The sequence below is a fragment of the Schistocerca piceifrons genome, chromosome 5 (genome assembly GCF_021461385.2).
Source record: "Schistocerca piceifrons isolate TAMUIC-IGC-003096 chromosome 5, iqSchPice1.1, whole genome shotgun sequence".
Classification (NCBI taxonomy): domain Eukaryota; kingdom Metazoa; phylum Arthropoda; class Insecta; order Orthoptera; family Acrididae; genus Schistocerca; species Schistocerca piceifrons.
The window spans coordinates 487886605-487911216 of NC_060142.1; the positions used below are offsets into that span (position 1 = coordinate 487886605).

Below are 24612 nucleotides of genomic sequence, written 5' to 3' on the forward strand. Positions count from 1 at the left end.
CTCTCACTTGACACCACTCAAGTTGCAGATGACAGTGGTTTGTATCAGTGGCAAGTACACTACAGTGCATCTGGTTCAGAGCTGTCCTTGAAGTAATCAATTTGTAACAGCTTGTTGTGTCACTGTGGTGCCAACTGCTGCTCAAATAGCTGCAGCAGATGCAATACGATGTACCAGAGCCTTACACCAAACTCGAAGGTCTTCCCTGTGAGCAGTGACATGTGGTTGTCTGGAGCCTGGTCTTCTTGTGACCCAACATTCTCATGACCACTGCTGCCAACCATCTGGCACAGTGGCTATATTTGTGCCAAGTCTTTCTGCAATATCGCAAAAGGAACATCCATCTTCTTGTAGCTCTATTACACAACCTCACTCAAACTCAGTGAGGTGTTGATAAATGTGTCTTTGTCATCTTAAATGTATTCTTGACTGACTAAACTCACAATGTCCAATCTGAAAGATACCTAATACTCATGATCATTACAGCACGCATTTAAAGCAAACCTTATTCGCATCCTCGTATTGGCACTACTAGTTGCACTAGAGGACATAAGGTGCAAGATGGAAGATAAGATGGTGACAATGATAACTGAGATGTCAAGAAGGTTATCTTGTTAGGTGGTTTCATGGTAGCAAAACATCAGAACTGATGCAGATGTGCACATGTGTGCATTTGTGTGTATGAAAATTTGAGTCTTGTCTGATATCCATTGTTTTGTTTGTGTGCCAGTCTGTCACATATTGCTTTGTCTGTATTGTATAACATTGAATTGCCAACAGGCACAGTGGGAATACTGCTATGCTTTTACTCTTTTGGCCAAGAGGTCTTCTTCCAAAATAGAAAACACAACCATTTTCACATGAAAACAATTCACACACATGACCACTGTCTCCAGCCACTGTGACTGGACTGCAGACAAAAACTATGCCTCGTGGGAGCAGCAACGTGGTGTGGCTGCAGTAAAACCTAGATGCAAGACTTGTCCCATACAACCACCCACCACCATCTGCTCCAGTCCAGTCACAGGCATCTCCTATCCTATCAAAGGCAGGGATACCTATGAAAGAACTAATGTGATCTACAAGCTAAGCTGTAACCACTATGCTGCTTTCTGTTCAGACATGACAACTAACAAGTTATCTGTCCATGTAAATGGCCATTGACAGCTGTGTCCAAGAGGCAGCTGGACCACCGAGTTGCTAAATATACTGCAAGGCACAATGTGCTTCATTTCAATGACTGCTTCACAAAACTAGGCCATCTGGATCCATCTCACCAACACTAGCTTCTCTGAATTGTGCAGGTGTGAATGCTCCTTGCAGCATATCCCACATTCCCATAACTCTCCTGGCCTCAGCCTTTGCTAGTCCACGAGCTCCACCTAACTATCCGCCTCTCTGCTCCCATTGTAGCACTACACAGCCTTCTATTCTGCCACCTCGCTCACAGTCCTTTTTCCTCTTCTCTGCAGCACTGTACCTTTACCCATACCTAAACAGTTATTCCTCCCCCTGCTCACCCCATGCTTCTTCCTTATGCTCACCATTCATGCCAAATTGGTGCTTCTATCAGCCACACTTGCATTCCACAATCTGACCTCAGTGGGCAGAGACATTGGTGAAGTGTGAGGTGTGCTTGTGTGAATGTCTGTGTGTTTTCTATTTCAGAAGAAGGCCATTTGGCCAAAAGATTAAATATATAACACTCTTTTCATTGTGCCTGTGTGTAACTCAACATCTCCTCTATGTCATGAGTGTCAATCTATCCTTTTCATAATATTGTTGTTCTTGCATCTTGCACTTTCCACTGTTTGATGTTTGTCTGTATTTGTGTTATACATGTTATTCCTTTGTCTTAATTCTCATTTAAAGCATGTAATTTTTATTGTATAAATTTGTTTACAGGGACTTTGAAGTTGATGCTTCTAATTAAAAAAGGAAGTGGGAAGTTTGAATTTATTGAGAATGGACAGCTAATTGTAACAGGCCAAATTATTTTACCTGAGGACATTGATAAACAGTTCAGTTCCTTGCCCAGAATAGCCAATACTGGTACTAAACTGACTGAAGATGATATTTACACTGAATTTAAACACCGTGACCATCAGTATAGTGGTAAATTCCGAGCTATAAACTCTGTGGTGGTAAATGATACAGGTAAATAATGTCCAGCCATGTTCATAGTTAATGAAGAATATTACATGTTGGTATAAGTAAGAACAAAAATCCTTGCACAGTTTGAGAAACATGTGTGCAATTATTGAAACCCAATTAATATTTGTACATACATTTCTTTTAGCTTTCTGAAATATTTCTTGAATGGTAGTTATTTCTAAGTTATTTACATTTGAAACCAAAATGATACATACCAGAAACGAACAGAATTTCATATAGGCTATTCCTATGACAAATTCCTTGAGTTCATTGTATTAGGTTGGTGCATAAATTAGTGCAGTTTTTGTTTTGCATTTGGTATTCTGGTTGCTATTCGTTAATCAATTGACATTTTTTGTTTGTAGTTCACTGTTTGCATTTGAGTTTACATATTGTCATTTTGTGATTTGGAGATATTTAGTGGAGCTGTGGATAATAGAAAATGGAGTGCCAAGTGGAGAATTTGGAACATTGCTGACATATTCTTATGTTTGAGTTCAGTAGATGGGTAACAGCAGCAGAGGCAGCCAGAAATATTTGCGCCATGTATGGGGATAAAGCAACTGGACAAAGCACAGCAACAAAATTGTTGTCTCATTTTAAGAAGGATAGTTTTGATGTTAGTGACTCTCCACATTCTTGAAGACCTTTGGGATTAAATGAAGATCATTTTGACGCATTAATCCACAATGATCCATGTCACTGCACTTGAGAACTGACAAATGTGATGAACTGTGTTCATGCCACCAGCATGCGACATTTGCATTCAATGGGGAAGGTTGAAAAAGCAGGTGTATGGGTACTGCATGTTCTAAGCCAAAATCTTGAAAATCAGTGGATGGCCATATATGCATCTCTCCTAGCTTGTCATCAGTTGGCTCATGGATAATACCAACCTTTCCTATCCTGTGTCATTACTGGTAATGGGGCATGGTGTCTTTATGCTAAATTAAGGGAAAGGAAGGAATGGCTGAATCAAAATAAAGCAACAATTGCCCATACAAATACCTATGTGCATCCACAAAAGATAATGTTATGCATCTAGTAGTGTACTACGGATTGCTTCCCTGGGAGTAACCAGCATTTACGCTAACAACAGAGATGTCTTGCAGACAGAATCCAAGAACAATGACCAGGAAGACTGCATGAAGTGACTCTCCAATGATGCCCAACTGCACCTTCAGCTTTTCAGCTTTTTCACTCTCTAGTGAGCAATATTGAAGGAAATTCCTTTCCAGATGAAAATGCATTCCGAACAAGGCTCAATGAGTTATTTTCTCAAAACCAGGTGATTTCTATGGTTGCAGAATCAAAAGTTACCCCAGCATTGGCAGACTGTTGTAAATAGTGAAGGAAAATATGTTACGATGACTAAAGTCTCTGTTATGTGTATCTGTTATGGTTATTTAACATATGGAAAAAAGCTGTTAACTTATGCACCAACCCAATACAAGAGCATAAAAATCTACAACTCATTAAAACAGAGATAATTTATCAATATGAGCTTAATAATGTTAACATTCAGACATGATTTTATTCAATAACATAAATAGTAAGTAATTATAGCACCATCTTAAGAGAATAATATGAAAACGTTTGCCACAGGCAGTAGATTAAAATTATATTACATTTTCTTGGTTATATATATTGTCCCTATTTTACTTGTTTCTAAGAAATAATCTCAGTATCAGATTATGGTGAGAATAACAGTGGAAATTAATTTCATTTTCTGGCTAAGTTTTGTTATTAGTTTGTTAAGTATGTTCTGATACCTTATCTTGCACAGCACTACCTGTGGGAGTTTACTTTAGCTGGATAATGATTTTAGTTTTTTACATATTCTGTGGAATGTTTCCATACATTTGCAAATAAGACAAATTAACTCTGTAAACACATGGCTACATGCTGGTGATTTGTATAACTAGATTTTTTAAATTTTCATTTACAACAAAACTTGATAAATGTAACCCAACCTCATACAAATACTACCTGTTCAGAAATTCATCTGTGCATTAGGCAGAATTGTTAAGCAAAAGTGACTCCAATTTGTTTTTAAAACTTTCATTACCTATTACCTCTAATTCGCAAGAGAGATATTCTTTTTTATGACTGCATACTTTGTTTACTTCTGTAGCTGGAGTAAGGTTTCATTGTGGATAGTTGACCCTGTTTTCATTTGTAGTGTTACATTTATGAATGCAGACACACAGGTGTAAAACCTGTTCCAGCTAACAATACATCTGCACAAAATTCTTATTATTCAGTTACCTGTAACTGGCTGGAAAATTTCATTCAGGAATGAATGGGGAGCTGCATTGACATAGTTGAGAGAAATGCAGTGCATTTTCCAGGTTATTAAAATTTTGATGATGGACAGCTCCAGAGCCTTTTAAGTTTTGAACTGCATTGTCTTGAGTTTCATAAAAATTGTATTCAGCTGCATATACAGGATGTATTAAAAATAATCATCCAATCTGGCGTGTCTCTATTTCTGAAACTAATAAACGTAGACAATGAGCTTCATTTTTTGAGAAACAGGAAACTCAAATAGTTTTTTCATACATTTTCAATCCTCATGGAGATACACAGCATATGTCAATGCAGTATTCAAATTGTTCCTACACTGCAGCGAGCATGTCTTGATTTACAGCTTCCACGGCTGCTGTTATGTGATGTCTCAGTTCATTCATTGTTGATGGTAATGGAGACACATAAACAGAGTCCTTCATAAACCCCCACAAGAAATAATCACATACAGTCAGGTCCAGTGACCTTGGAGGCCAGTAATGTAAGACTGAATCATTTGGTTCAATGTGACCAATCGATCATTCAGTAACCTTTGATTTAAAAATTCCCACACTTTCAGATGCCAGTGTGGCAATGCCCCACCCTGTTGGTAAATGAAGGCATTCGAATCAGTCTTCAACTGTGGAGAAAGAAAGTTCTCCAGCATATCAAGACATGTGCTCTTCCTCTAACAGAGTTCTTGCAAGGAAAAATGGACCATACATCTTTTCCCATGAAACTGCACAAAACACATTAAATTTTGGAGAGTCCCTCTCATGTTGTACAACCTCATGTGGTTGTTCTGTGCCCCATATTCTCACATTATGATGGTTCACCTTACCATCTAAATGGAATGTTGCCTCATCACTAAACACTAAGTGTGGAAGAAAACTGTCATCCTCCATCTTTCCAAGAACAAAATTACAGAAATACACATGTTTTTGTTTGTCACCATCATGAAGAGCTTGCAGTAGCTGAATTTTGTATGGTTTCATGTGTAAATGTTGGTACAACACACGGCAGGTGGGCATCAGGGGCATGTTGAGCTGTCAAGCTGCAGGGCAAAAGGATTTCTGTGGACTCTTTGTGAAACTATGGCAGATGCATTCAGTATCTGTATCAGATACTTGGGTGTGGTCCAGCAATTTGCCTTTACACAAACAATCTGTTTCTCAGAATTGTTCATGCCATCATCTGGTGCTCTGTGCTGTATGAGGATCCACACCATACCTAGTTTGAAAGCCACATTGAACAGTTATTACTGACCTGTACTGCACAAAACATAGAACACAAAATGCTTTCTGTTGTCATGATGCCATTCTTACTAGAACTGAAGTGGGTACACAATGCTGCTTGCTAGCGGGAACCATATAAAACCAAGAGTTTGCTCTTTCCTAGAGTATGCTTTTCATGTACATATCTCATGTATCTCAAATAACATAATAGTTATGACTTTTTTATATCAGGTGATTCTTCTTGATACACTTTGTATTATGTAGCAAAAAGAATTAGCAGAAGTAGATGCTAAATTTGTGAATAGTTGGAAAACAGTGAGTCACACTATTCTAAATAATCTGAAACTTTATTTAATATACAAGATCTGTCTTAAACAATTCTTGCATTAACATTGTCCATGCTCAGATGTCTCAAATTATTGCTTGTTTGGGCAAATTTTATGCGTAACGCAGAACAGAAATGATGTAATTGTTATTTGTGTGATGTTCTTTCTGAGAATATGTGTTTTACTTGTGGAAATTTTAAAGATGGTTTTCAACATCATTTGATGCTTCTGGCAAGAAAGTAAGAATTCTGCAACTCACAGACATATTGAACAGTACTAATACCAGTACATTTCTGCTACTACTACTACTACTAATAATAATAATAATAATAATAATAACTGTGATAATGATAATAATCATCTCCTGGAGATCACATTGATGACCTCACATTCTCACCTGACTGTTAGCTGATATTTCCATGCTTTCATTGGGAAACAGTTACAGCATATCAATTCAATAATCACTCACATGATCCATGAATTTATTTATATTTCCCATTACATTGTTAACTGTTTATGCATGTCTTTGTTCCTCATCTTATTTTCTATAGAACACATTTGTTTGAAGAAGATTTGTTTACTGGAGTGCACTATTGAAATTTGTATTTCCATGAGTCTGTGGCCCACTTCTGTATAATGAGGTCATGACCGCCATTATATTGTAGCCCTTTATTCTTGTTTTTTCCTGTGCCATACTCTTTGTGACTTTCTCTATGATTCTACACATATAATTGGGTTTTGGTCATGGCACTGATATTTTTATTACCAGTTATATTGAAACTTGAGAACAGAAATCTGAATTCTGTTATTTTGTTAAGTGACTGCCAGATATAATATTATTGGTGGTATCAAACAATGGAAACTTCATGTTGGGGTATCAACACTGTAGGAAAAGATCTATTGCTATCTACAATGAAGATGGTACATTGTGCTCCAGAGAGGTACAATTAAAAGACACCTACACATAACCTTTTGGCCACAGCCGTCATCAGAAAATGACAGAGAAACACACATCCTTCATTCACATAAGCAGGCACACTTCACACACACATGACTTCAAACTTCGGCAGTTAAGACCAGAATTTTTGATGATATGATAGAAACTGAAAGTCTGTTTGATGATAGAAACTGAAATCTTCTTCATTGTGGGCACCACAGCTATGAATTTACTGAGTGAATGCAGCATTTTCCCACTTTGTCTGTGTTTGTTTAGGCCTCTTCTTTGTTACTTAATTGTCTCCATTGCATAATGAAGAATAAGTCTAAATAAATACAGCCAATGTGGAAAAATATCACTCACATTCAAAAAGGTGAAATGCTGCAGTTAGATGTCTTTAATGTCATCTCCGTTCCATGAATGTTCAAAATTCAGCTCGCAGAACATTTTGAAAAGTTTCTTGGTAGGCTTCAAATTGCATATGGGACTCCATATTGAATGTTTTCTGCCAGTTATTTCACTGCAATGTTTAGATTTGTACACCATCTGCCCAGTTAAAATATCATTCCTTGATATCTTTGGGAGGGTTTTCTGTCTATTGAAATTTTTGTATTGGTTTATATGCTACATATAAAAGATTTATTACCTTAGAGAAAGTGCTAAGCTGTACATTCTCTCATTGAAAGACATAATTTTGCCCATATGCCTGGTTCTTGTGGAAATTTCTGAATTTACAACTCATCTTAAAATAATGCAGCAATTTTTGAAGCAAAAGCCCAGTATAGTTTATAAATTGCTTATTCATACAACCAATGTAGGAAAAGACAGATTGCTACTTGCTGTAAAGAAGACACATCAAGTTGCCTGTCTTTTCCTACTCTTTTGATATTCATATCAGAGTTTCTGTTGTTTGGTTGTTTGATTATTCATACATTCAGCAGTCCTCCCCCCCCCCCCCTCCCTCTAACCAATAAATAAATAGATAAAGTCATGTATGCTCACATCACTAAGACCAAAATTTCTGATTATGGGGGTCTATGTTCTGCTGCACCTGGTTCAGATTAAAGCTTTCTCCAGAGTTAGATCCACTTCTATTCATTCAAGAAGTTCAGGTTAATTCTTTTTCAGTGTGTCAAATTCAGCAGTTTCATTGTACTATTCAGAGTGTCCTAGAAATATTGCGACCAACTTTGAGGTGTTGTAGAGGGTGTCTTGAGGAAAAAATCGAATGTAGGAACCTTTGTTTGGAAACATTATCCAATGATGCTACAGAGTGCCAAAGTTAGAGACCCTGGTGCTTGGCAGAGGCCACCCCTTCACAGTAAATATAACTTTGTATGCTGATGGACCTTTGGCAAAATGTCTTGCAATGTTGTTTGCTATTCAGTGATCACAACTGGTTGCCACGATAACCAGTGGAGAAGGTGGAGCTAGCTACTGTGTAGACAGGCCTTGTCTCCTATGAATGCAATGCTCTGTAGCCTCAGTGGTTGATGGATTTGGACACAGATTTCTATGTGCACTTTATTTGTGTCCTGTATACCAAAAAACATGGGTGATTTTAGAGGATAGATCTACAAGAGACATGGAATTTGTAATGTTAAAAATCTCTTGATAAACCTTTATTTAACCCTCTAGTGCCTTATTTATATATTCTGAAATTAATGTTATTCATTAGGAAAAGGTTAGATGGGTTTTGTTTTTAAAAATGAAAATGCTCATACCTGCAATATGAGAAAATGCTCATACCTGCAATATGAGGGAAAGACAACATCTACACATTCAGCAGACACCACAGTGTTAAACCAAATGGATTTGTGGGAAAAGGGTGAAATGTTTACAATAATTTAACACAAATTATGAAGTCAGAAAGTGATATATTACAATATATAGAGCAGTAAAAAAATACTTGCAACAAAAATGCTTCTACAGTATAATGGAGTTCCTTACAATGTGAAGATAAAAATTTAAACTCTAAGTAAATTAACAATAAACAGAAGTTATGAGCAGAACTGTATAAAATATATATTTATCAACTGTAAAAATGAAATGACTGTGTGATGAGTAAAAAACATGTGAATATAGAACTGTAGGTGTAATTTTACAGTGTATTGTTTATAAATATAGTGTTTTATAATTTTTTTGGTTTTGTAATTATGTTGTCTTTTGATCAATCATACCATAGCACAACATTAATCAATATTATTGTCTTGTACTGTACCATAACTGTTGTATTACAAATGATTTATGTACTAGTAAAGTGCAATTTACAAGTGATTACTCAAACAAGTAGGCAGATTATCTATGTAATACTACTATGTATCTGAAATCTCTAAATATGAGGTTTTAGCTGTAAATTTGTTACAGGATGCATTGCTACTGTAAAGACTTGTGGAAAATGGACAATACTTGCAGAAAATTTGTTGCAGTTAGTAATGTTACATAATGCAGAATCCAGCCAGGATCTTCATTATGTTTCATCAATTAGAAGGCTAGTTTTAAATCCATCAAAACTGCCACAGAATTTGGAAGGTAAGATTATGTTGCCATATTGCTGTTGATAGGAGAGGGGACAGACTTGTAGATAAAAATAAAATATAGCGAAGTGAAATTTATTCAGACTTAGAAACTTGGGTCTAAAATTTCAGGCAAATGAAGAGACAAACTTTGTCTGAGAGAGTAAAAACTACTGTATCCACTCTAAAAAATTAAGTGAAATAAATGTTTTTTTGTGATGTCTACAACTATAACTCATAGCATTTGAATGTAACAAATATGTAGCTTTCAGAAGATGGATTCCCTATATCGCAGTCTACTTTCAATGAAGAAGGCAGGATATTTTGCACAAATATGGTGCAGGACATGGTACAGCCAAATGGAAGAGATTCAAAATGACCCCTAAAGTAAACTTCATGCTGTAACACTTCAAAAACAGTAAAAATTGTAATGCATGAAACTTCTTTAATTCACTAAAGTTTAATAATCAAGATTCAATATCTAGTTCCAAGAGCATGTGAATGCTTTGAACAATCAGCCATTGCATATCTCATGCTCAACAGTTAAGTGTTAAGCTCATACAAAACAAACTGATACTACTACATATTCATCCCAAGTGCAGGAATCTATACCTGTTGGAAGAAACAGAACTATGTCATCATAAAATAGTCCAAATCGGCACAAAGATTTTGCCAGGCATAATAATTTTGGTAATTTTAATTATAATGATGTATTCCTCTGTCGTACCTTGTAGCAATATGATAATAATACAACTACAGGACATATGCAGACATATAGTTTAACTATGTCCATAGATAGTAAGGTTCGCATGTGATTAATCCTTATCATCTCTGGAAATTGTCCTGTGTGATATATAAACATGTGTTACCTGAATGAATATATCATCATGAGGTGCAGCTGTTACCATTTTTAGAAAATATAACACACTTTTCTACCTCCTCACCTCTATCAAGGCAAGAGAATTGACATGAGAACTAAATTACATGTAGCACTGAACCATTAAGGACAAAATGCAATGTGTAATATAACTAAACTTGAATATTTGTGAGTGAAGGCATTCTTTACTGTACAGTATACTGTGCCTGCTTACCGTACTTCTTCCAGGCAGTTGGCAGAATGTTTGTGATCATTGTTTCTAGATTTGGTCTTTAAATATGACAACCAGACCAAGTTTATCATGACCTATGCACAACTTGGGTACCTGAATCAAACCTGTAGTAGGATAATAAATAGAGCTGAGGGGATTTTTGTTAATCATTAGAATTCCAAGCAATTGTACCTATGGACAAAATAATGAATGATAATGATGGAATCTGAAGAAATGAATAAAAATTTGTACCATGCTAGGACATGAACCCACATTTCCTTGCTTTCTAGGTAGGAATGCTAACCATTACACCATCACAATTCTATGGCTATCACTGCTGCACAGACTACCCAAGTCCATTGCCCTCCCAACATAAATTTCAATTGGTATGTTCAACTTAATTTCTCCTTCTTAGATGTACGAGACGGAAAATAAGTTGAAGATGTGAACTGAAGTTTGTGTAGGGAAGGGCAGTACTGGACTTGGGTAGTCTGTGCAGTGGTGTTAGCCATAGTGCTATGATGGTGTAATGGTTACTGTGGCACAGATTTTAATTCATTTCTTCAGACTCCATCATCATCGTAGACAAAGGTGAGGCTCAAATTTCTTGAGGGAAATCTGATTATAAGATTTAAAAATAATGAACTCTTCATTAGCCCATAAAGATTAGATTAGATTAATTATTCATTCCATAGACCCATAAAAGAGGGAATCCTCCTGGGTGTGGAACATGTCAGATAAACACATTACAAAAATGTAATTAGAAAAACTTGAGTTTCATTAATTTTAATGATCCTCAGTCAATAAACAGTAAAATTATGTACATGAATTAAATTTAAACTTCTAAATTTTTACAGGTTTAATACTTACATCTGCTTTCATTAAATCCATCATTCAGACATTTGCTAGTTTCTTGGCTATTACAACCAAGTATTGTCAAAAATTAAAATAAATTATTCATTTCAGTGATCCTCAGTTAAGAACAGTCAGATTATGTACAAGATTTAAAATTAAACTTCCACTATTTACAGACTTAAGACTTACATCTGCTTTCCATACATCCATCATTCACACAGTAGATAGTTACTTGGCTGTTACAACCAAGTATTGTCAAAAATTAAAGTGTAATAAATTTTCATTAAAATGGTCTACTACACTTGTTGAGAAACTCATGGATGGAACAGAAGGAGTTGGCCACCAAAAATTCTTTTAGATTATGCTTAAATTGTGCCTTGTCTGAAACTAAACTCTTAATGGTTGCTGGTAAATTCTTGAAAATATGCATTGCTGAATACTGGACTCCTTTCTGGGCAAGAATAAGTGATTTTAAATCTTTATGTATATTGTTCTTATTCCTAGTACTGATACTGTCTACTAAGCAATTAGTTGGAAAAAGAGATATATTATTTCCAACAAACTTAATTAAGGAAAAAATAAACTGAGAAGCTGTGGTTAATATGCCCAATTTTTTGAATAGGTTTCGACATGATGTTCTTGGATTTACACTACTCATTACTCTTATTATTATACGCTTCTGTACTCTAAAAATTTTTCTCTGTTCTTGGAGTTACCCCAAAATATGATGCCATATGACATAATGGAGTGAAAATAAGCAAAATATGCCAGTTTTTCATATTTATATCTCTTATGTCTGACATCATTCGCATTGCAAACACAGACTTGCTTAGGCGCTTTAGCAGTTCGTTAGTATGTTGCTCCCAACTGAATTTATTATCAAGTTGTAATCCCAAGACTTTTACACTCTCAACTTCCTCTATTTCCATGTCATTGTATTTTATACACACACCAGAAGGAAATCTCTTGGAAGTTCTGAACTGCATATAGTGGGTCTTTTCAAAGTTTAATGACAGTGAATTGGCTATGAACCACTTATTAATGTCAGTAAAAATTTGATTAGCTGCCCTTTCTAAATTTACTATTTATTGCAATGTTTGTATCAACTGCAAATAAGACAAACTTGGCATCTGGTAATGTAACAGAGGACAGGTCATTAATATACACAAGAAACAGTAGTGAACCTAGTATGGAACCTTGAGGAACACCACATGTAATTTCTTCCCAGTAAGATGATGCCTGATTGCCTACTACTGAAGTGTTACATAATGACAGCCTTTGTTTTCTATTAGTAAGATATGGCTGAAACCACTTTGCAGCACTACCAGTGACACAATAATATTTTAATTTACTTAAAAGAATGCTGTGACCCATACAGTCAAACGCCTTTGACAGGTCACAGAATATGCCTGTTGCCTCTAATTTGTTGTCCAATGAATTAAGGACATTTTCGCTGTAAGTGTAAATAGCTTTCTCAATATCAGAACCCTTAAGAAACCCAAACTGTGACTTTGACAGTATGTTATTTTCACTAAGGTGCTTAAGTAGATGCTTGAACATAACCTTTTCAAATATTTTTGAAAAAGATGGCAAAAGTGAGATCGTTTGGTAATTTGATGGCATTTCTTTGTCCCCTTTCATGTGGAGAGGTATAACTTCAGCATATTTTAGCCAGTCCAGGAATATTTCTGTGACAAGTGATTGATTACACAAATAATTTAAGATATGACTAAGCTCACTCGAACTCTCTTTTATTAACTTTGTTGATATGTTATCATAACCACTAGACTGCTTTGATTTTAAGGATTTCATGATGGATTCTATTTCTTTGGGTGAAGTAAGTGTCAATTCCATTTTACTGAGATTGCTTGTGTGCACTGGTCTCAGATATTCCATTGCATTATTTACTGAACCTGACAACCCCATGCTATCAGTAACAGAGACAAAATACTTGTTTAAATGGTTTGCAACACAACATGCGTTTGTTACCAGGGTTTCATTTATTTTTAGAGCTGTTTGTTCCTCCTCATTTCTAGTCCTACCTGTCTCTGACTTAACTATATCCCATATTGTTTTTATTTTATTGCTGGATGTATTTATCTTCTTCTCATAATGCAGGTGTTTAGATTTCTGGATAACCTTCTTCAATATTTTGCAGTAATTTTTGTAATGAGCTATAATGCTAGTATCAAAGGTGTCCCTATGTATCAGATAGAGTTTCCTTTTTGCCTTACATGGTACCTTTATCCCTTGTGTGATCCATCATTTCTTATTAGACTTATGCTTAATTTGAGTTACCTTCAGGGGAAAACAATTTTCAAATAAGGTGCTAACTTTGTTAATGAATGTTTTGTATTTTCCATTTGTGTCTTGGATGCTGTGAACATCCATCCAATTAATTTCTTTGAGCAATCTCCTAAATTTCTCAGTTTTTGAGTGTTTTATTGGCCTTCTGTACTCAGTTCTGATAGATGTTTTACCCTGACAATTTTCAAAATTTAATGTTAGGTGTTGTTTAAGGTCCACAGTTGTTAAACTTGATTACATACAGAAACAAGTGGATTCTTATTCTTCCCATAATTTGTGCATGATTGTAAGAACAAGACAGAAAATTATATTGATAAATGAGACAGTTATACTACCCAGCATAAGACAGTTTGAGGTGTACAAAGAATATGTAGAAAGACAGTTATGCAACTTAAAACGTCTTGAAAAATATAAGACATGAGAGTAATCTCTAATCCTTTTTCATCACTGTTTGAAGATGTTATCATTAAATGTCTGCCAAGATCACAATGACCACACACTTAAACAGCAAAATATGTAGTTATAACAACAAAAATAATCATTTATGCTTGTACATGACATCATCTAAGCTAAAGTATAAAAAATAAGAAAGGGCAGTAAGGATTTGATGTCTCATTAATGATGTGGTCATTAGAGATGGAGCATAAGCTCAGATTGAAGGAACTTAGATAGGAAATCCATCTGTGTCCTTTTCAAGAGAACTATGCCAGCATTTGCTTTAACATATTTAGGGAAATCATAGAAAATCTAAATGTGTATGCTGGACAGGGACTTAAATCACTGTCCTCTCAAATGCAAGTTGCCTGTATTAATTACTGCAACACCTAAATGGTTCTGAATTACAAACAGCAATTTGCCCAGAAACTAATGCACCACATTCTTTTTCTTCAACTCTTTATTGAACATAATGAGAATAACACACATGAAAGAATAGTGTTTTATCTACAAACCCTATTTTTCCATGTAATCTCCATCCTGTTCTATGGCCTTCCTTCAGTGCAAAACAAGGGCATTGTGCCCTGTCGGTGCCAATTCCTGTCCTGGTGGTTGAACCAGTGCTTCACTGTGTGAATCATCTCCTCATTATCCTCAAAATGTCTTCCATGAATGGCATCCTTTAATGGTGCAAACAAGTGGAAGTCCAAGGGGCTAGGTCATGGCTGTAGGTTGGATGGGGTAACACTCTCCAGCCCTGTTTAGCGATGTTTCCAGCAGTCCTCAAACATGTGTGGGCCAAGCCTTATCATGTTGCAGCAAAACATGTTGCAATGTGTCTGTCCTCCCAGATGACAGCTTCAGCTTGCTGCAACATGTCAGCTATGATAGCCGTGGATGGTGTCCCCGACTGCTGCAAATCGTGGAGCTCCGCCAAACTGCCTTCTGATGACCTCACCCTCCGTGGCCAGTGACTAACTGTACATCTGTTGACAGCAGATGCTCCATAGACTTTACACAGCATTTTTGTATATTCCTCACAGTTTCTTTTTCTGCAGTGAGAAATTCAATGATGATACATTGTGTGTAACATACATCACCTACATACGCTATTTTGGAACTGTCGTGTAGGTATGCTACCTGTCAGAAGTGATGGAAACTTGGCACGCTTACCCAGGAGACTTCAAATAATACATACATAATGTTTCGGATTTGTAGCATTGTTTTCAGCTGAGAAAAAAATGTGATGTATTACTTTCCGGGCAACCCTTGTATTTGCACTAGTTTTCAAGCACTTGCTCTTTTTTTTAGCAAAAGTACACACAACTATACAGACACCCAAATGTACCCACCTCCAGCTGGAGATGAGATTGACCATTGGTTATGGATTATTCAGAGCAGTTGCCTGTCAGATATAGATGGATAGGGGGTGTGAAAGGATACAAGAGATGAGGAGAGGATGACTGAGTAGTCACGAGGCAAGTCTCTTGACAGCTTCCTCGGCAGAGGTTAGAGCACATATGAGGTAGAGACAGGAAAGGAGTTGGGAGGGGGGGAAAGGAGAGGAAGATGGAGATGAAGGAGGGAGGGAAGAGAGAAATAGAGGGATGGAAAAGTGGGGCAGAGAGGGGGAAGGAAGGTGAGAGAGAGAGAGAGAAGAGAGAGAGAGAGAGAGAGAGAGAGAGAGAGAGAGAGAGAGAGAGTGTCCCATTACCATCAGACTTCTCGTTAGACACTGTGGATGTGATGTCCTTATACAACAACATCCTCCATGGTCATGGAATGCTATCTTTCCAAAGTCCTCCTGATATCAAACCCACCACCTGTTTTTCTAATCCTCCTAGCCAACCAAATCCTGACCCACAATTTTTAACTTCTGATGGTAAATCCTGTAAACAAATCTGTGGTACTGCCATAAGTACTCGGAGGGCACTGTCCTATGCCAGCTTCTTTGTGGTCCACCTTGAGGAATCCTTCCTATCCTGTCGACACAGAAAACCCCTTGGCTGGTTCTGATTCATTGATGACATTTTCATGATATTGGCTCATGGAAGGGACAACCTCCACTCTTTCCACCATAAAGTCAACACCTACTCTCAAATCTGCATCATCTAGTCTATCTCAACTCAATGACCCACCTTCCTAGATGTCAATCTCCACTTCGCAGATGCCTCCACTTGTAAGTTTGTTCACGTCAGGCACACCAACCACTGTGACAGCTGTCATCTGCGCCACGTCAAAAAGGTCTTTCTCTTCCAGCACCACTACCCACAGACATATCTGCAGTGGGGACCAGAAGTTATTGAAATATATCAATAACTTTACCAGAGACTTTATTAACAGATAATGTCCTATCCAGTTCATCTATATACTGATCTCCTGTGCCATCTCCTTCTGTAACACCAGGCCAATTTTAAATTAATTTTAAAACCTGAATGTACTGCTTGATAAGACAATCCATTTTTACCAATATGGTTGAGTGGGCAGAATATGGAGGCTGCCTTGGGAATAAATCACAGGTAGGTCCTTAATGGATGCAGGCACAGGCATATTCTAAATAGCCTCTATATATTCTGTGGAGGGCTCAAGGCACTCTTCACTGATGATTTAACCTCAGTAAGTGACTGAAGACTGAAAGAAAGCACATTTGAAAAAGCTAAACTTAAGTGCTCTCTGTGCAAGAGCTGAAAAACTCAGTTATACTGATATAAACTGAACATTGTGTTCAAGTCTGATATCTTTCATGAGACTTCATAAAGAGGAATAAAAATATGCCCTCTGAGCTCTAGTTTGGAGAATAGTTTACCCCATGGAAGTTTAGAAAAGCGTGCATCTTAATGAAGTAAGTGATAAGAATCAGTGTCCACCTGAGCGTTAATGATGTACTTAAAATCCCCATATAACAGACAAAGCTCATAGAGTTCCTAACCACCACTAATGGCAAAGCCCACAGATTGTATGATATGAGGGCCTGTCAAATTCAGTCTTAACCTCAACCTTCATGATAAATGGAACTTGGGAGGGGGGAGAGGTTTCAAAACATCTTGGATTTCATTTAAGGAAATGAGAGCCAGAAAGTCAACTGCTTTTCCCTAACTAGGTTCAAACTGTGGCATAAATTGTGTACTAATTGTATCAAGGGCACAAGGCATCATCAATCTCAGGGAGTGTACTGCATGATGTAATAAAACTACAAAAGTGGACTGTATGTTGAAGCCAAAGATAGTCTCAACTGACAGATCTCCCACAACCAAAAATAACATTGTTCAAGAGACCCGATTATAAAAAGAGTGACTTAGAAGTGACACCTCATTGTGGCTGTATAAGCACAACTTTATTTTCACTGCACTGAGTGAGGGAGCATATGTGCTAAATAATATTGACTGGCTTTTTACTGAGCCCAGTGCACCTGTAAAAAAAGATGGGTCACTAGAATGTTTTATACTGTTGCAAAATTTTTACATGGCATCAGCATCTGATCACTGTTTGAAATGATTTAATTTGCATCAACTGGAGCTGTTGTCTTGTGTCCATTACACTAATGCATACTTCTGCAAATTGATGTCTACATAAACACTTACAACACTAATCCTCATAACTTGGACATTCTCATCTGTGTTGCAAGGAAATAAAGTATGTTGCCACAAATAACACCTGTCAATAGCCCAGGGTTGTGGAGAACATGGCCGGCTGACTGCTGATGAACAGAATCTGTTTACCATTTTATAGTCCATGATGGAAACCCACTGTACTGTATCAGTACAGCTATGGACCTCCTGTGAGATGTCAAAGCTGCCAGAAAAGTTTGTTGTGCCACTTTTGTCATTACAGATGCATTTGCAAATCATAGCACTTCAGCCAGGAGTGTTGCTCTTAAAGTTTGCATTTAGACCTCCTTATCTGGGTTTAAGAGCCTCACTACTTCATGAATTAAACTTGTAAATATGTATTTTTGACTCATCCCTGCAATTCTGCTATCCAAGCATCATAACTTATAGGGCCTGATTTGCAGTGTTGTAAGAACTCATACCCTTCCAATACCACATGCATTTTGTTGGAAAAATGTTCAGACAATAAAGATAATGTATCAGACAATGGTAACATTGAAATATTGGACAGTGAGGAATTTGAACAAAGGAATATAACTGAAGATTTGTAGACAGCAAAGAGGCCCATTGGTGATCTAGACATTTAATCTCACTTGCCTGAAAATGCAGCACAAGGCATTTTTAATATATTTCCCAGTCTTCTTGAGCTTCATTAAATGGCAGAAATGGGATGTCTGTCAGGGCCTGTTGATGCTGCTGCTTCAGTTTGAGTTGCATTACATTGAACCAATTATGTATTTGAGTAATTCCTGATGCTTTGTTCCTGTGAACTAGTGAAGTGCTTGATCAAGTCATGAAGCCATTACTGCTAGATCTCGAAAAATCTGGCATCCATGGTACTACATTATGAAGCAAAATTGTTACCACTGCATCACCAGTACTGTAGCCCTCACATTAGACCACAGCTTTATTAAATATAAATAACACCTGTCACAACAACGTAAATAGTCAAATTAGTCCATGAACCAAACAGAAACAGGTTTTCATGAAAGAGTCTTATGAGCCACAGTAGAAATTATTTGGAGATCATTCCAGAGTAGAGTGAAATTCAAGAGTAGCTTAGCTGGATAACATGTATTTTATTATCAAAGTTCCATATAAGCAATAGGTGGTGGTTAACAAAAGTTCATGATCTTTTGAATTAAACTCACAGAAAACAGGAGGCAAGAAAACTTGTTACCGCAGCAACAGTAGGCACTAAAGAGTACACTGTGAGTTGGATAACTGAAACTGAAGCAGAGACCACAAACTGAGTGACCTTATACTTGGCTCACCGTGGAAGGTCAGGTGACCTGCCTGTGATATTGGCCCCGTTCCTGTCCCAAGCAACTTCACCAGATGTGTGAAACATTACACATATTCATATCAACAGATCTGTATAACCCATCAGGTACATCCAGTGGTGTCACTAAAAATACTATACTCTCCATAAATTCCTAGTGGATCTGTTGATATAATGTAATTCAAGTGGCCACCAAGTCGCAGCTGGAGAAAACTAGTTATTGAAAAGAAATGCTGAGGCTGGAGAAATTAAGGCCAGGTGAGTTGTGAGGAACAAGAACATGTTGTAATGCCAGTTGCCACCTGCATGGCATGTGTGGTGAAACAGGCACTGAGATCTAGAGGACCCATGTAGTGAAATGGGCACCTAGGTGCCTTGGTTTTTGCCACCAACCTGGCCCTGATTTATATTACTTTCTTTCATATCAACATTTCTTATCAGTAACTACTTTTCTCCTGTCACTGGTTGGTGAGAAGATTTTTTATCTATCCAATTACATTATATTTCCAAAAATTTATTGTTCTGTTGAATATGTCATGAACTTTGCTGTTGTTTTGTTACTGAGTTCACAATTTCTGAACACATTTTTCACACAAAGTTATGATATAATATTGACAGAAGTGGCCAGCAATAGATTTGGATATGATTATACTGGGTATTGAAGCTCATAAAAGTTGAGATACAGTAAATTTTTGTCATGCAATGTGCAACCATGTAGTTCACTTTGCAACAAGTAGCTGAATTGAAAAATCTGATACATAATATAAAATCATTTAAAATATGTGGTAATTATGTAAAGAATAATCAAGAGAGAGTAAAATCTGTTACAGATCTATCAGAATGTCAACAGTGAAACCTGTAGTGCCATCAAAAAGTAACTATTTACCTGAAGCTGTTGTTGTTGTTGTTTTTGTCATTGCAGTTATTTTGTTTCTCATAATCAATTCCAGTATTTTCCATTTTGCAGAGACAGAAGCCATATTTCACAAGCATTTAAATATTGTGAAATGTGATGGACTAGAAATATGTGGAATTGACGTAAATGTTCCTCCAAGCAGTTTTCCAAAGAAAATGGTACTAAAGCTTGGAAGTGTGAAGTTCGTGTCACACAACAGATCCACATTTAAGGTATTTAAAACAACTGTTTACTAAAATGCATTAAGATTTAATACAGTAATTGTAATCTGGATTTAAAATAGACTGTGTTGTAACACTAACACTACATTTCTTCACACAGAATATAAATGAATTTGTAGATGTTTCACTACAAATTATCCTAGAAAATAAAGCTGCTGAATTAAAATCCAGAACCAAAGGAACTGTGAAAGACATCTGTAGTGATCGTAATTTGTCTGAAATTGTGCAGTCATCATTAAGCAATTTTCCTGAAATACAGGTAAGCTAGCGGTAACCAAACAACATAAAATGCTTCTCCTGTTCCAGGTATATCAGCATTTTACTGTTTGTATGTTTGAATAAAATATTCATACATACAGAGATAAGAAGGTTTTGCAAAATACTCTTTTGCAGCAGTGTTTTGACACACAGGAAATTTATGTACAGCTACCTGTTTAAAGGAGGGAAATAAAAATCTGCATTTTCTCGCCATTAAGTACAGTACAAAAGTCTCAAATTGTCAATGAGAGAATATGGCTTGTCTATTCTGGTAAATCTGTCAACATGTCATGAAGGGTCATTTCAAGCATCAGGCATTGTCACATTGTGGCAAGAGGGTTGTCAGCACAAAACTTACTCACCAAATTGATGTACAACATACTCAGTCATTATAGTGAGACACAAAACATTGAAGATCTGCCTCATAGTGGTCACAGACAGTCAATTACACCACCTGGTGACTGCCACCTATAAATTGTGGCTTGTAGTTACCGTGAGGAAACTAGCAGAGCTGTATTGACCCAGACAGCACACAACCATCTATATAACAACAGTTTGACATCTGGGTGACCATTATAAATAACAGTACAAACTGCCCAGCACCATGGTGTATGAAGATGTTGAACGAGAGAACACCAACATTTATATGACACTTGATGATGGTCATATTCACATATATTACCACCTTGTGGACAACATGGCAAGAAATATCCAGGCAAGCACGATACAGTGCACAAGGTGAAAAACATGGTTTTGAACGTTACTCAAAAACAGATTTTGAGTTCACAGGTGTGCAAAGACATGCAGTTTAGAACAAACTGACTTTATTTTGATTGTTGCTTTGTGTTTGTTTCATAGTAAAGTTACTTTTTAGTTTTGAAGGGCCAGTTTTTTTATCCCCTACTACCACACATGTTTACAGATGTACAAACAGTGCAAATTTATTATTTATTTATCTCCAACAGATTCAGAAATACTTTGCTTTTAATCTATTTTATGACTGTTAGGATATTAGGTCTTTTGTAAATAACATCTCATTAAATTTTTGTTTCCTGATTTCTGCCATACTACCACAGGGCTCCTCACTATGAACCTACATAAATGGACAATGTATCTTATCTTATTCTGGAGAAATAATAGTAATAATGATAATAATTCTTTAACTTAAACAGCTCACTGTGCATGTATGCCATAGATATGAACATGAGAACTGATGGTGTTTATCAGGAGGGAAATATCTCAAGCCAGTTCCTGAAAAGGAAATAATGACTAACATAAGAACACAGGGATAAATTTTCAGTCTTAATCATTCAGTATCATCAAATGCTTAGGGTAGACATAAAAGGAAACTATAAACCAAAACTGAAGCCATAAGAACTGTAGTAACACTGTTCACGTTTTATGTCGCACTTCACTTAGCGTAGACCGGGACTGTGTCCTAGGCATGCCCGATGTTAACTGACTGGGCATGGCCCATGCTGCCTGAGTTGTTGTTGTTGTTCCGCCAGCAGAGGTCGTGTCCGAATTCTCACGTGCCCTCTGGTGGATGGGACTCTACTTGCAGCAACTACCGTCCGTGACGCGCCGTGCCGATGTGCGCCTCCCGCGATCTTTCTGGTGGCTACTGCAAGAACTACTCAGACCTGTACTCAACGAGAATATAAAGCATTTCAAGTTATTACTAGTTCTGCGAGCTTGCAAGCTGATATTTTTTTCCATTGTCTTTCAGTCGTCATTGCTGAAGTTGGTATTGTTTCTGTAATACCTAAGGAGACAGTCCTATTCTGTTAGACATATTAGTGGATATACTATGAATGATTTCCTTCACTCACAGTTAAGCAACTGGGAAATCAGAGAATGGGGTAGTTTCAATAATGCCAATTAATACTCTTTGTTTTGCACATAGATTAAGCAAAACAGAAGTATTTATGGACAAAAATCAAGATAAATGAAGAGTATGCTCACAGGTATTGAAAGAATGGAAAATAAATTCATAACTAATTCTCAAGTTATTTTCAATAGATACTACTTTTCTCACTATTTTTCTTAACATTAATTTCTGACTTTTTGTCTGAATCATAATTACATAGATTATTTGAATGAATAACTGTTTATTTGTGTTTATTGATATAAAACTGGATCATGATTAATCATTATTATAACTTTTTCATAGATTGTCATTGATCGAGCTAGTGATTTCAAAGATGCACAAGCTACAGGAAAAATATTGTCAGACTGCATTTTGGTAATCGCAGATGAGACCTCTTTAACGACTGCTGAATCATTACTTCAAGGAAATGAAATGTTTTTGCTTGCTGTTGTTTCCAATAAAAGTTCATGGGAACAAGGAAAAAATACTGTGACTGTGATTCAATACTGTATTAATGGGAAAAAATACTTGCTGTTGAAGAAGGTTTGTTCATATTCATGAGTAATGTATTCGCATTTTATTAAGAATCTCAGTAACTTCTGACAAGGAGGTCACTCAGCATGATGTTACTTTCATAATTTAAGTATTTTAATACTGTTTTCTCTTGGATTTCATCTCTTACACAACTGAAAAGAAAACATTTTGCACACGATCAATTTTGTAGATACACACTTTCTAGGTTAATTTCTCTAATGGAATTGTGTTAGTTTATCAATTGACACAACATTTCTACTAGTTTCCTACTCACTGTGTTTTGAAAATACCATTAGAGGAAGATGTTGAATATGAAAAGTGTTGAATATCTGCCTCTCCATGACAAACATAACACTGTTATTCAGCTGAAGGTAGCCTCAATATGCATTTAGACAATCTCATTTTTACACTAAAATGCCTAACAAATATTTATTTAATCTGATGATAATGACCTAAGTAGAACAATAACTACTATGAATGTTTCTAGGAAAGAAAAATTGATCAAAACAGGAGCAGCCTTGTAAATGCAGTACCTAAGACTGAGAAGTGGATTCAAAATCTGAAGTCTGCTGCTGAAAAATGTACAAGCCCATCTCACAGGGTGTATGTAGTATCTAGAGCTTTGCCTCAGTGTGGAGTGGAAGCATTTGTCTCCATAATTTATAAGCTCACAAACTCAAACAACATACGGTAAGAATCAGACATATAAATCCAATAAAACTGATTTTCTTCCAGTTTTAAGGTGTGTAATATATGCTGAATGAGAGCATATATGCAACTTCTGGATTGATAGTAGTAGACAAAAAGAAAACACTTAGCTATCAGACCCAGAACCGGGAACAACTGGAGGATGATCTCTAGAAATCTCAGGAGGCACTAATACATGTTCATCTTTTGAAACCAATTTTCTCCCAAGACACAGAAGTGAATATAATAGATTAGTTCATTCATTCAACTTATATAAACCATGTGTGGCTTGCTGACTCAGTGATTAAATGCCAGACTCCTGATCCAAAGGTCTCGGGTTTGATCCTTGCTCAGTACTAGGATATTCTGTATTACTTAGCACTTATTTTACCTCTGGCACTGTTTGTTAATGTGAAAAGTACAATGTTGCACTGTGATTTGGAACCCACATTTACTGGTAGGTCTCCCTATTACTGGGTGGGTAAGTCCTTCCAAAAATCAGAAGAATGCAAGGGAATACTACCTCCAATAGGAGCATGCCTAGTAAAGTGTTGAGGTATTCAAACAAAATTTGCATTGATGACAGAATTACCTTACTCATAAGTCCCATTCTGTACTTCGCATCAAGCAAGAGAAAGTCAATATTTTAAGAGAGAATCAGCTATAAGAAAATGCCTTTGCCCGTTGCATTAAGTTGAAGTCAAAAATAGGAAACATGATAAGATATAACTGTTAAGTTTTTCACCACCACTGTTATGAACTGGTTTGGATTTTGCATTCTTTAGTAAATGGTGATTCCCAGGTTGACCCCAAGAACACTTTATTCACAGCACAGGTGCACAATAAAGTGATGCTTGGGTAACTACTGAAAGACTGTTCATGATCACTTGATAGAAACAGAAATGAAGTCCACTGCCATTATAACTTTTCCAAGGGATGCCTCATTCCGAGCAGCTGTAGGAACAGTGTCCAGGAAGGCCCTGTGATGTGGCAAACTGTGAAGCAGCATCCATGACCACATCGCAAGCAAACAGAACTTGTTTTGTCAAAAGCAGCGCCATTGGTTTCCTGATGCATGCACTCTCCCTGGTGGTGCC

At 36.7% G+C, this 24612-nt stretch overlaps 1 protein-coding gene across 1 annotated transcript in view; it reads left to right on the top strand.

Moving 5' to 3' along the window:
• The window catches only part of LOC124798507 (fatty acid synthase-like), a 379784-nt gene that overhangs the window by 202122 nt on the left and 153050 nt on the right, over positions 1-24612 (top strand). The window contains exons 17-22 of the mRNA XM_047261946.1: positions 1906-2157; positions 9306-9470; positions 19997-20157; positions 20267-20425; positions 22598-22837; positions 23316-23518. Coding sequence (XP_047117902.1) covers positions 1906-2157; positions 9306-9470; positions 19997-20157; positions 20267-20425; positions 22598-22837; positions 23316-23518 — 1180 coding nt within the window. The remainder of the gene's footprint in view (positions 1-1905; positions 2158-9305; positions 9471-19996; positions 20158-20266; positions 20426-22597; positions 22838-23315; positions 23519-24612) is intronic.